General features: G+C 36.6%; 1 protein-coding gene across 2 annotated transcripts in view; it reads left to right on the top strand.

Moving 5' to 3' along the window:
* Positions 1–13,603, top strand: part of RAB27B (RAB27B, member RAS oncogene family) — a 199,630-nt gene extending 186,027 nt beyond the window's left edge. For both annotated transcript variants that reach the window (XM_049782157.1, XM_049782158.1), the window contains exons 2-6: positions 412–583; positions 2,667–2,752; positions 7,573–7,676; positions 11,216–11,339; positions 12,719–13,603. In XM_049782157.1, coding sequence (XP_049638114.1) covers positions 431–583; positions 2,667–2,752; positions 7,573–7,676; positions 11,216–11,339; positions 12,719–12,908 — 657 coding nt within the window. In that variant the 5' untranslated portion in view covers positions 412–430 and the 3' untranslated portion in view covers positions 12,909–13,603. The remainder of the gene's footprint in view (positions 1–411; positions 584–2,666; positions 2,753–7,572; positions 7,677–11,215; positions 11,340–12,718) is intronic.
* The last annotated feature ends 476 nt before the right edge of the window (positions 13,604–14,079 follow it).

Genomic DNA, 14,079 nt, shown 5'->3' with positions numbered 1-14,079 from the left:
GAGTGTCTTTCTCCCTGCTAGATTGGCTACCCTTTAGTTTATGAACTGTTAAATAAAGCCAGTAACATCTTTCAACATGGGGGGGTGGGGAGAGAGAGGGAGGGAGAGAGACAAAGTCAGAGAGACAGAGAGAGAAAGAGAGAGGCAGAGAGAGACAGAGAGAGAAGAAGATTCATACTGAGTGAAGTAATAGATGTGTTCTCACTCCTAAAGCTGTTTTGAACAAGTTAATTTGGAATTTGGTTGGATAAAAACTATCATCCTTTTCACCTTAATTACTACATTTATGATATACTTTAAAAGAGGCAAAGAGGAGCTGGAGAGATGTGGCGCCCCCAAACCAAAAATAAATAAATAAGGCAAAGAAAAAACAACTTTAATCAAAAATATCATTTTTAAATTTCTTTCTAGGCCTACCAAGACCATCACTATGACCGATGGGGACTATGACTATCTGATCAAACTCCTGGCACTGGGAGATTCTGGTGTAGGAAAGACAACTTTCCTTTATCGATACACTGACAACAAATTTAACCCCAAATTCATCACAACAGTAGGAATTGACTTTAGGGAAAAGCGTGTGGTGAGTTTTTAACTCTCTATTCTCTTCCTTGTTGTTGATTTGCCCCCACACTTGTATAAACTAAGAGTTAAAAAACAATGTTGAGGGGCTGTAGCAGTGGTGCTAGTGGTAAGGCGTCTGCCTTGTGTGCGCTAGCCTAGGATGGACCTCTGTTCAATCCCTTGGCGTCCCATCTGGTCCCCAAGCCAAGAGTGATTTCTGAGTGCATAGCCAGGAGTAAACCCTGAGCATCTCTGGATGTGGCCCAAAAACCAACCAACCAAACAAACAAACAAAATAACTGTTGATTGCATAGTAAAGTATTTGTCCTGAATTCACTTGAAATTCCTAACTTGTCATTTAGACCCTTATTTTTCACTTTCACAATTAAAAATAACATTTTGCTTAGGAAAAAATATTGAGTGCCATAAATCACGTTTGTCTCCAAATGTATAAAGAGCAGCTAAAATAAATAATTAATGGGTTTATGGTGTGTTTTCGGTGAATTCTTAAGGAATCTTTCAAATCCTGAATTATTCAAGATCTGAAAAAACATTAACTCTTGATTTGAACCTAAGTTCCTCAGTAAGAATAAGTGTGTGTTTCTCTCCTTTTGAGAAAGAGGTTAAACGAATGATTGGCAAATAACAGGAACATGAGCTTTGGAAGTCTTGCTGCATTTTTTATTTATGTGGGGACTCAGCCATCAATCACTGGCTTATAATGAACAGAATGTGAGACATATTCATCCGATTTTCCAAGATAAGGGAGCTTAAGTGAGAATCACAGCCATTTCCTTCTCCTATGCTAGACGCTAATGACAGGAGTAAGGATATTGTGACATGAGAGACACGTAGCATAGGCGCATAAGCCTAGCCAGATTGATTGCCACCAAAGGTATGTTTCATTGCCAAGTCGGCTGTGGCTTCCGTTTGATGTCACAAATATAGTCATTCCTTAAGAACTGGGCAGGGGGAAAGGAAATACTGGTTTAACAGTTGAATTTAGGTTTCTTATAATATCCTGTACCTTATCTGAAAGTTAAAATATGGCAGTAGAGTTTCAATAAACAAGCTTCTAACAACTCCTGCCTTCTTCCATCCCAATTTTCCTATTATAAGGATAAGTCCTTGAAAAGTTTTCCCCTTAAAACAGTTTTATCTTTGTAATGATATGACTACGTGGCAAAACACCTACCTTAGAAATGTGAGTTTTGGTTTTAATCCCTGGCATTGTAAAAAAATGTTTATAAACAAAAAATTTAACTAATAGACAAAGCTGATTAAAAAATCTTTGTGCATTAGTCTAATAAAAAATTAAAACTATTTAGGGGCCTGAGAGAGTACTGTAAGAGACACTTGTCTTGTACATGGCTGACCCAGTTTGATCAGCAGCAGCCCCTATGATTCTTAGACTCTAGACCCATAGGAGTAATCTTGTAGCATAGAACCATGAATAAACCCTGACCAAATCTGGCTGTGCCTGAAAAAAAAACAAAAAAAATTTTAAATACCTTACATTTACCAAAGTAAAATTGTTTTTTTAAAAAAAGATCCTTTGAAGTAATGTCTAGAAATGAAATAGCCTTACTGTGAACTTACTATGAAATTCTATGCATACTTAATGATGATCTTTCTGGAAAATCCATAAAAAATTTTAAGTACTTGTAAAGCATTTTAGTTTTCTTTAATGCCTTTTCACCTATTAAGTTTATTTCACTTTGCAGTAACTATACAGTAGGAAGAGATTATATGTCTCCATTTGCAGATAAGAAACTGAGACTCAGAGGTTAAACTTCGAATTGATATTTGAACCCAGAACTTGGGTCCTAAATCTAATGTTTGTTGCCTTCATGAGGAAATGACAGAAGGTGCCTAATTTAAGTTTGCAGTATGCCTAAATTGTGTTGAAAATCATACTTGCACTTGACATTTAAAAGTGAGAGTATATGTGATACTTCTGGGAAAAAAACATAGCAAATATTTATTCTGCACTATGAACTTTGATTATAGTAATTGAGAAAAAACATGCCGGGTGAACCCAGAGAATGTGAACATTGACAAAGTCAAAAACAGTCTCAAATGATGAACATTGTGTGTTTCAGGTTTATAACACCCAGGGACCAAATGGAACTGCAGGGAAAGCATTTAAGGTGCATCTTCAGTTGTGGGACACAGCCGGACAAGAGCGGTAAGACTTGACCTTGTTTTTTACTCCAAATGACATAGAAAACCTGGTTTCAAAGTGTATACCCTTGTGAACTTGAAAATCAGAGGGTTCCAAATGGAATTTTGTATTAAGGAGTCACTATAAAATAATTTCTATTTAATTCATCTCAACTGGTCTTGGTATTTGATCTCTTTGTCTCAAAATTCAAAATTGCAAAAATATTATTGAAGCTATTTTCTATTTTCTGGGCACTGTCTTCATTCTTTCCAGTGGGAAAAAAATCTTCCTCTGAATTGAGATGACTTGAGATGGGAAATGAACATTGTTATCGGTGCTTCTTTTAGTTTTTTAGTTTTGGGGCCACACCCGGCAGCACTCAGAGATTTTTTCTGGCTCTATGCTCAGAAATCAATCCTGGCTCAGGGGACCATATGAGATGCCAGGGATCGAACCCAAGTTCATCCAGGGTGAACCATATGCAAAGCAAATGCCCTACTCCTGTGCTACCACTCAGGCACTATTATCACTATTATCAGGCGCTATTATGAACATGTGAAAGCAGTGATATCGTTTTCATCTCTTTCTATTCTTCCACACATCCTCTCCAACTAGGCCATTTGACTAATTTTGTTCTTTTTCCACCATATTGTATCTCGTCCCTGCTCTGACATAGTCCTTTACTACAGTCTTGTTAGGATCCTACCTCTTCTGCTTGATCATTACTTTGTTCATGACTTTTCCTCTTTAATAAAATAGTTTTACAGATGGAAGTGATATTGCCTAGATCCTCAGCATCATGTTGATAAGGTGCTCATAAAAAAAGACATTCTTAGTTGACACTCAGCAGGATTGTTTACAGCTGAAAGTGCTAGTCCATTTATTTGATGGAAATGTGTCTCTACGATCCAGTGTTTTGCAAAGTGCTGAAGATCCTCTGCTATTGCAACTTTTCAATATTAGCTTAAATAAAAATTGGCAATACATTGGCAGAGAAGATATTTAGATGGCATGCACCTCCAATTCTGTACCACATGTCTCCAAATGTTTATGCTTGTAAACACTTAAGATTTTGAAATGCATCCAAAATGTTTTCACTTTCTGGGAGTGTGAACGCCAGGAGAGGTGCTGGGCCCTCTCTGTTCGCTTTTCTGACTGTGAATTCCATTTACACACATCCTTCAACACTGCTGGTTCCTTTCAAGTCATCCCTCACAAGAATCTTTCTTCATATGTCAGTTTTGTTGTCACAAAGATGTATGTTTTATAGACCAATTTGATTCATTTTTGAAGAAGTACTATGAGAAAATGTGGTTCCCATATGTCCTGGCACATGATATGTCAGTCTAGCATGATGGCAGGCTTCTCTCATCTGCCCCCTTTAGACAACTGCTCTATGAAGGAAATGGAAAGCACTTGGGACATTCTTAATGACACCGAGGGTTATTTATCCCTTGAGAATTTTTGCATGCTGTATAGGAAAGGTGTTACTAGGCAACAAGATAAACTGTGTCTCACATTTTAGAACTCTGCCAGAGACATCTGGCACCATAACCCTTTAAGATAATCATTATTGATAAAGTGACATCATGGGAAGAAGGAGGAAAAAAATCAGACCCTTTATGTAAATCCAAGAATAATTGCCATAGTCTTATTTTCCAGTGAGGGAGAAAGAGTTCTAAATGCAACTCTGAAGTATGTTTTTGTATACAATCTCAGATTTTCTTATTCTATTGACACACTGGATAGTATGAGACCAGTGTGTTGAGATGGGAATTGATTATCATTCTCTAAGGAAGAATGGTGGACAATAAGGATTCTGGAAAAAAAGCAACTGGAGCATGAAGCTCTTCTAGAGTATAAATGGCCATCTCTGTTGCTGTGCCTGCAAAAGTCTTTGCTCCAGTTATATTTGGACAACAAAATCTTTTTTTTTTTTTGGTCTTTTGGGCCACACCTGGTGAGGCTCAGTGGTTGTTTCTGACTATGCACTCAGAAATTGCTCTTGGCTTGGGGGACCAAATGGGACACCAGGTTATCTGTCCTGGGTTAGTCATATGCAAGGCAAAAGCCCTACCACTGCACTAATACTTTAAAGTAACTTTGACATGTTCTCCAGGCAGTAAGAGGTGTATTTGAAAACATTAATGGTCCTCAACTGACATTACACAGTTGCAGAGAACAGCCCATTATGGTTGAGGCAGAGACAGTTTTATAAATACAACCAGTCTCCAAAGAAAGAAAACCAGTCAATAAAAGCACCAGTCAATAATCACTGAGAGCTCTCAGTGAGTAGTAGAAACACACACACACACACACACACACACACACACACAATCATTTAAGCATTTTGGAATATCGATTAAACCAAGGGGCCTCCAATTATGGTCTATGTGCCACATGTGGCCCACCAAGGACATTTATCCAGACCACTGGCTGTTTTTTTCCACCACTGCCTGTCCTGCTTAGAAACCAACCAACTCATCCCAGATCTGCGGTACTCATGTGAAATGTGTGCTACACTTTCCTCTTATTAACAGAGAAGGATACTCAAAGTATGGCCACCAAAAGCAGGTCCATAGTTCAATATTGAAATACTGGTAAGTTTGTTGATTTAACTTTAGTTGTTCATCATTTTAAATATTGTATTTGTTCCTTTTTTTTTACTTTAAAATAAGGTATGTACAGTGTGCCTGGGAATTTGTTCATAGTTTTCTTTTTTTTTAACTATAGTCAGGCCCTCTAATGGTCTGAGGGACATTGATGGTCTGAACTGACCCCCTGTTTAAAAAGCTTGAGGATCCTGGATTGTCAAAATCTTCTACCCTCAAACCCGAATTTAGAAGTCATTGGTCATTAAAATCTATCTTCTTCCTGATTTGGTATTAAAAGTATTATTTCATACTAAAGTTAGTTTGCACATTTAATAATTTATACTCTTTTATATTCCTTGGATTTTTTTAATTTGGCATTTAGACAGATGGTAAGTACTCTGTCCAGGACCATGAACACATATAATAGATAATAAGTAAGAAGCATAACTTTTTTCTTTTGATTTTAGAGTCTAGGTTGGACATTGGAAAAATAACAAAAAAAAATAGCTTTAAGACAGTAATGGAAAAAAATGATAGGTGGATTCACTAGGAGGAGCCCATAACTCAGAAATGAAATTGGGCTAAGATGCTTGTAGAAGTGATATTTCCTTCCATGCAGTTATATGTATTCTCATGTCCAATGTAAGCTTGACCCAGGATAAAGATAAAGAGAGGATCTTTATAAAGATACCATCATGTGTGGAAGCCCAGATTAGAGAGTGAACATCCTCAGAACAAAACATGCCCAAACAGGGCAGATGAGCACAGATCAGTTCATGCAGCCTTACTATCTTACTAGAGTTTATCATCATTCTGAGAATGATGCATCACCGGTGGTTTCAGCAAAGAATTTATATAAGCAATAGTAACAAATTTAGAAAGGCCTGGGGGTGGGGGTTCCATACATTATTGGAAGGGGAAGACTATTGAGTGGGCTAATTGAAGGTGAAAAAAGAATGGGTTTAAAACTATAGTATTTGCAGAATAAAAGGGAAAAAAGAGAAAGTCAAGTTATTGGAAATTGTTTACAGCAGATAACGAAGAAAAAGGTTATGGTAACTCAGATAATGGTGATGGCACTGACAAAAAAAAGTGTAGGAAGCTGTGAGTTGGAATTTGAAAATCTGCACTTGGTCACTCTTGCATTCATTAGGTAGTCTTTCAGCACACAATGTGCGGAGCAGAAAATGTCTAGATCTTTACAATTGGATTAGTCTTTATATGAGTCATAAGTGAGTCAAAGGAAATGGGTAAGATTCACCCCCGAAAATGTACAAATGTTTAAAATAAAAGACAGAAACTTAGTATGATAGGGAGTCATAGTATTCTCTATTTCAAAATAATAGGACTTTTAAAAATCTCACTTCCAAGTTCTCTTCTCTATCTTTTATTACTCAAAAAGTCTCTAGTCCTTCTATGTGGTGTCTGGTTTTGCTCACCGCCAGCATTAAGCTGGATCTTAGGACACTTCAGCTTCACAGAAGATACTTTAATAGGGGAGATAGGAGTGAAGGAAACAGACTTACATTGCCCAGGAAAGTATATTCTTAAAAAAATCCTCCTTTAAATATAATTTTAAAAACCTTTAAAAATAACTTTCTTTCAAACTGCCCATAGCTCTCTTAAATGATCTTCCTCTTCTTACTTTCTTTACATCTTTTTCTTCCTTCTTGGAGGCTAGCCTGAATATCAGTCTTACCCCTCAAATAGAGCTTAAGCAAAAGTTTTCTCATCAAAGTCTTCTTTTTTCTTCCTACAAAATAAATCTGGTTTCAGTTTTTAAAATGTCATGGGTTTTTCATATAATCACAAGTATTTATGTTTAGAATTTCATGTACTAAACTTTCTTGTGGGCCCAGACAAGGAAGAATGAAAAGAATAAGTCCTGATTCTGAAGTGATTTATGTTGAAGTCCTAATTTTGAAGTGACTTGTGCTTTAATTGTGAACCACAACTATCTGATTAGCCTACAGAGAGAGTCAGGATGCTATATGAGAACGTATGTAGTTGAATATCAGAAACTATATAAGCTCTATAAGACATGAAGTCAGAATATGTAGTCTTAAAAATGACTACAACCAATTTTTTCCCAGATCCTTCACTAATGCTTCTGAGTATTCTTCAGTTCTTTAGGATAATCCATGAAGAATTCTAGGAGAGTTTCATATTTTAGGGAGGTAGTATTATTTATATTAGCCTCACAGTATGTTTGTAACTGTTTCAAAACTCTTCTCTGTATTCTCTTTACAGATTCCGAAGTCTCACGACTGCATTTTTCAGAGACGCCATGGGTTTCTTATTAATGTTCGACCTTACAAGTCAACAGAGCTTCTTAAATGTCAGAAACTGGATGAGTAAGTGACACCAAATATTTTGCATTGTCCACTTGGGGACCCATCAAATATATTTGTTTATTTTCCTCGCAAGTTGAAGCCACACTGGATACTACAGATAACTTTGGAAAACATGAGTTTTGCATTTCCTATGTCATCTTCAGAGTGGTAGAGCACTAAAGATGACCTAAAATTGGAATGTCCTTTGAGATTTAGAAGAAGCCTATGTTGTTTCATCAATATCTATATTTAATGTTCTTATTATTGTTATATAAAGGCTATTAATTCCCTTTGATCATGAGTCTTGAAAGACTTCTTGAAACCAAGTAAGCTCACACATTAATCTAGCAAAGACATTTGCTACATTTTTGAGCCTTTGTACATGAGTTAACTATTTATCATTAACACAAGGATAATTATATGAGAAAATGTCCCAGAGCTTAAAAGCTACCTGAAAGAAAGATATTTTGTGTCAATAGTCAGATCATATAGGAAATATTTATGCAGATAGGTATGGTATAGGTATAATATAGATAGGTATATTTCTATACCCCTAAATTCTTTTTTGTGTGTGTGGTTTTTGGGTCACACCTGGCAGTGCTCAGGTGTTACTCCTGGCTTCATGCTCAGAAATTGCTCCTGGCAGGCACGGGGGACCATATGGGACGCTGGGATTTGAACCGATGACCTTCTGCATGAAAGGCAAACACCTTACCTCCTTGCTATCTCTCTGGCCCTATACCCCTAAAATTCTAAAGCATTGCTAATCAATGATAAGTCATTTTTGTAATGTTCAAATATAAAGAAAGTTATATATAAAATATCTCTAGTCTTGATTATAACATAGACTTAGTATAATTATCAATAATAACCCAAATAGTCATTAAAGTCATATTGACATTTATTAACCCATAAGGTGGTTTTTGACTTTCCTTTTTTATTGGCTGATATAGTATTTAGGAGAACATTTTTGGTTTAGAGACCACACAAAACAATGCATTGTAGCCACCCCTGATTCTGTGCTCAGGAATCACTCAAAGTAGTGCTGGGGTAACCATATGGTACATGAGAACAAACCTGTGCCTCATGTGCTCAGCAAGTTAGACTGAAAATATTTTATGACATTTTAAAATACCAAAGCAAATTTTGATCTCAATGATACATTTAATATCCTAAGGAACTGCTCCTACTCTTTTCTATATTTCTATATATTTGGAGAGGTTTTCTGGGGTCAGAATGATTTAAAAAAAACTTAGGGGGCCGGAGCAATAGCACGGCGATAGGGCATTTGCCTTGCATGCTGCTGATCCGGGATGGACCTAGGTTCGATCCCTGGCATCCCATATGGTCCACCGAGCCTGCCAGGAGTGATTTCTGAGCACAGAGCCAGGAGTAACCTCTGAGTTCTGCTGGCTGTGGCCCCAAAACAAAACAATAACAACAACTCAGATCCAAATATTCTTCAAGTCATTCTGGAATTCCCATCTGAGTTGGAGTAAAACCCAAACTCACATGCAAAGGCTCCAGGACTAGGCCTGGTATCCTCCATCACATCTTCCAGCCCTCAGCTCACACCTTAAGTCTCTCCTGAGTTTCCAGGATGGAACACACACTCCTGTCTTGGGCTTTTTTACTTGTGAGCTAATTCCCTCTGCCTTGGTTTTTCTTCTTTGCTTGACAGGATGTACAAGTTATCTCATCTTTCAATTTTTTGATTAAAACTTATTCATATCTTGAGAGAAACTTTCCCTGACATATCCACTCCAAATAATAAAACTAATCAATCATTCTGTATCTCCTCAACACACTTTCTATTTAGTTTGGTAAGAGCTTCCTCCTGACATTTTATCTGTGCTTACGTTGTTGTGATTTTGACTGTGGCCACATAGTATACAAATTATGCAAAAAGACATTATTTGCTTTCTTCCATTGCAATATGTTTACATTTGCTCAAACTTATGCTTACACACATACACATATATGTATATAAAATTACTCATATATTGATATATATGATTACATATTAATATATTATTTATATAAAGTTAATGTTTCATATATTATCAACATATTTTGTTGATATTATTTCTAATAACAGGTATGTATACCTATACATGATGCTTGATTGTTGTGGGGGTCTCCCCAATGGTGCATAGGGGCCAACAAGGACATACTACAAGGTGTGTGCTCCACCCCTTTGAGCAGCCTCTTTGTTCCCTCTATTTACTATAAATGTGAGCTCAAAAATACCTGTATTCCTGATGAAGAAAACTATCAATTCATTCTAACTTCCTAAACTGCTTCTCAGAATGAGAGCTTGTCCTAGGATCTGTCTATACTTCATTAAGTTATTACTTTTTTTAATCTCAAATATTCAAATCTATTATTAGGCTCTGAGAATATAGGAAGTATTAGGTTCTTTCAGAATATGATAGTTCATCCTTTTCCAAGATGGATGAGCTTTTGTTTATTTGTTTTTTAATAACCAGAGGTACAATTGGAACAATACTATACAGATAGTGTTTGCCTTGCACAGATGTTAGATCCCTGGATTCCATTTGGTTCCACGAGCCCACCAGGAATGATTCCTGCACACAGAACCAGGAGTAATCCCTGAAGCCATATATAGCCCCCAAAACAAAAAAAAGTGCCTAGAGTTAGAGAGATAATACAGTTGCCTTGCTTGTAGTAGATCCAGGCTCAATCCCCTGTACTGGGCACTGCCAGGAGTGATGCCTGAACACAGAGCCAGGAATTAGCCCTGAGTACTGCTTGGTGTGGCCCAAATACAATATAAATAAAAATTTAAATACCTTGAAAGATGCTTCGATATTCAAAAGAATGAACCAGTATATCTAATAATCTCTAATATCCAAATAACAAGTCTCATTTTATCTTTATTTCTGGAGCCTCAGCCAGTTTGGCCAGAGCATGTCTTGAGATTGACATTAGGAAATTCCCAGAAAACCTTGAAACTAAGGTTGGCAGGTTTTTTATTTCTTTCTTCTGTTTCCCGTCTCTCCTCCATCTCTTTCTTCCCTTCACACTTTCATTTTTGCTTTTGGTGACATCTCTCTTTTACACTCTCTCACATACACACAAACACACATATACACACACTCGCTGTTTAAATGGGAGGGAGAGAAATTAAGTATCTGTTCTAAAATTGTTTCTGTTTGAATTTTTGGAGGTTCAAAAATAGTCTGCTCTTGAACTTCAGATGGAAACGAGGCTACCTCCCAAAAGTGAGAGCAGTCATACTTGAACAATATCATGAATCCACCTGTCTTTGGCACTTCCCGGATGTAGAAGAGCTCATATAGGTGTCTCTCTCTACTTCCGGTTCACTGTGGATCATCTTCATCATTTGCTTTAAGGTGTTGTCTCCATTTTGCAGCTAAGCACACTGAGGCGAGAAGAGTTGAGTAAATTGGCTAATTGTTCCTACAGAGCTGCCAAACAAGAGATAAACAATTAGATTAGGAATCCGAAGTGTGAGCAATCATTTGACATCACTTGTTTATAACTAACTTACTGATTCCATCTGCTTTCTTTCCAAGGCCAACTGCAAGCAAATGCTTATTGTGAAAATCCAGATATCGTATTAATCGGCAATAAGGCAGACCTGCCTGACCAGAGGGAAGTCAATGAGCGGCAAGCCCGGGAGTTAGCAGACAAGTACAGGTAGATCACTTCCACAGAGACAGACCTTCACATTGCTATTTTGGGGGTGGGGCAGGGACATGAGGATTGATATTAGGAGAAGGAACCCCTGGAATCCAGAATGGTCTGTGCTTGAGAAAGGTCCTTTAGAAGAATGTTGATATTTTAAATAACATTAACAGTAATAGCACTAACACTAAATATTTATGTGTTGGCAACTGTTCATGAACTTTAATACAATGAAGCCAATACTGACACAGGTAAGAGATCACATTATACCATTATATGTGCTAAGGATTGAGAGGTTCAAAGTGAGATAGTGATGGAAGTCACAGAGCTAATAAGTAGCAGAGCTTTGCTTTACCTCAGGTAGTGTGCTCTCGAACATCCAGCTTCCTGTCAATAATATCAGACCTCTATAACAGGTCATGATATGACTTCTAAGGAATCATATTTGGTATGACATAATGTTGCAATCATATTTAAGTCTGCCATTGAATCTTATCTGGCAAAACTTAAAGGTTCTCTGCAATCGTAACTGGATTTCCATGACAGAATTTGTCCTATTTTTGTTGGGTGGTTGGTTTTGAGCTGTACCCCATGATGCTTAATGATTATTTTTGGCTCTGCACTCAGGAATTTCTCCTGGAGATCTGGGGGGATTAGATGATGAGGATCAAACCTGGGTACTACAGGCCAAGCTCCCTACACTCTGTATACTGGTGATTTGCCCCCCCCCCCAATTTTTCCTTTTTTCAATTTAATACAGTTTCATTTTGTTGAACAATTATTTACTATAAAAATCTCCTTGAGATATGCATGTATATATTTGGTTTTTGGACCACACCGAGTGACACTCAGGGGTTACTCCTGACTCTGCACTCAGAAATCACTCCTGGCAGGCTCAGGGGATCATATGGGATGCTGGGAATTGAACCCAAGTTCATCCTGGGTTGACTGCATGCCAAGACAAATGCTCTACCACTGTGCTATCTCTCCAGCCCTTCCTTGGTAATTTTTTAAGAATGCAAGTGTCTATTGCAACTTGTATTTTGACATGAATATCTTCTGTGGTGTGTGCTCAATTATAAAATCAGTATCCTAGGGTATTGTCTGGAAAGGAAATTTATTTTAGTCGTAATATTGGTTCAGAGATGGGTAATCTTAATTATCACTAAGTGATGACTTCTTGCCAATAAAACTGGAAATCAACATTCTAAAAAGCAGCACATCAGTTTTATTTGCTGAGAATAAAAAAAGAATTTATAGCTTATTCTGCCAAATCATTATTTCACAATCTCAGCAACCATAGCTTGCATGTGAATGTTGTAACTTGTTTGTCTATTCTATATCTTTTCTGACTCCTTCCTCAAAAATATTTGTCACATCTTCTATGCTAGCATACCATATTTTGAAACAAGTGCAGCAACTGGCCAGAATGTGGAGAAAGCAGTGGAAACCCTCCTGGACTTAATAATGAAGCGAATGGAACAATGTGTTGAGAAAACTCAAGTCCCTGACACAGTTAATGGTGGGAACACTGGAAAACTTGATGGAGAAAAACCAACAGAGAAAAAATGTGCCTGCTAAGCTCTAACTAGGAAAAATTCATCCAGAAGTTCACCCAGATACTGCTTTCCTAAGGAGAAACCACAAAATTATTGTTGAGTTGAACATGCACAATGGCATGTCTTTCTTTTTCTGCCAGAAGTTTATTTTAAGAAGCCAGACTAGTAAAGAATGTTCAAAAGAGTTGACCGGTTAACTCTGAGACCTCTCCAAAAAGAGCAAAGCTTTCTTTCCTATTGGGATCTCACCATTATGGATTCCCAACAAGATCATCTTATAAAGAAGATAAGTATATAAAAATCTATACAAGAAGAAGTAGCAGTTTTAAATAAGAAAAATTACCTAGCTACATTGAGAAATGGATAATGTAGACATATTATGTATGTGAATAGTTATTTTTAAGATTTTATTTTCTAGTTATATAAAATTTGATCTATATGTTTAGGTTTGCATTGGGGAGAATGATAAAATAAAAATGGATCTATAGTATAGAATACTTTTTGGCTAATTAAGAATGATATCAACACATGTATCCAATAAGATGTATTTGAGTGACTAAATTCTTTTTATGGTTATGAGAAAATGAGTGCCAGACTTCTGCTTAAATATTGAAGATTGAATGATCATGCCATTTTTATATTTTATTGACAGGTAGACAAGTATCAGACTATGTGAATATGTAAATGGCATATTATAAGAGAAAAAACTCGGAAAAATGGAATTTGGGGAGTATGGCCTTTGGACTATTGAATGAAATATATCTGCTACACAGATGTCTAGTTTCTTAGCCAAATATCACTCAACCTAATTAGAACTTGACATTATCAACTGGGATTAAGAGATAATTCCAATTGATAATTTTGGGAAATGGAGCTTTCCATTTCAAAACAAACTGTAAAAATAGTTCCATGTTCAGTTTCACTTTTATTTCTTTTGGTCAATGGTGAGTCACAACTAAACATTAAAGTAGCTATTTATTAAATAGCTCTCAAACAATATAGTTAGTCATTTAGATGAAGAAAGTGACTTAGCCTTAATTTTTTAAAAGAAAAATGGGTTGGTGGCATAAGATTAAGTGTCTACTAGCTGTGTGTTTCTTCATGATTTACAAAAGTATTTTTGAAATTCTTAAAAGCATATTTCTGCTCTCCAATCCTCATGCACCCATGGTTTAAAATTACTTGTAAAATGC

Source organism: Suncus etruscus, chromosome 10 (assembly GCF_024139225.1).
Source record: "Suncus etruscus isolate mSunEtr1 chromosome 10, mSunEtr1.pri.cur, whole genome shotgun sequence".
NCBI classification, from domain to species: domain Eukaryota; kingdom Metazoa; phylum Chordata; class Mammalia; order Eulipotyphla; family Soricidae; genus Suncus; species Suncus etruscus.
The sequence above is the reverse complement of the archived record's forward strand: the minus strand, read 5'-3'. Positions and strand labels throughout refer to the sequence as shown.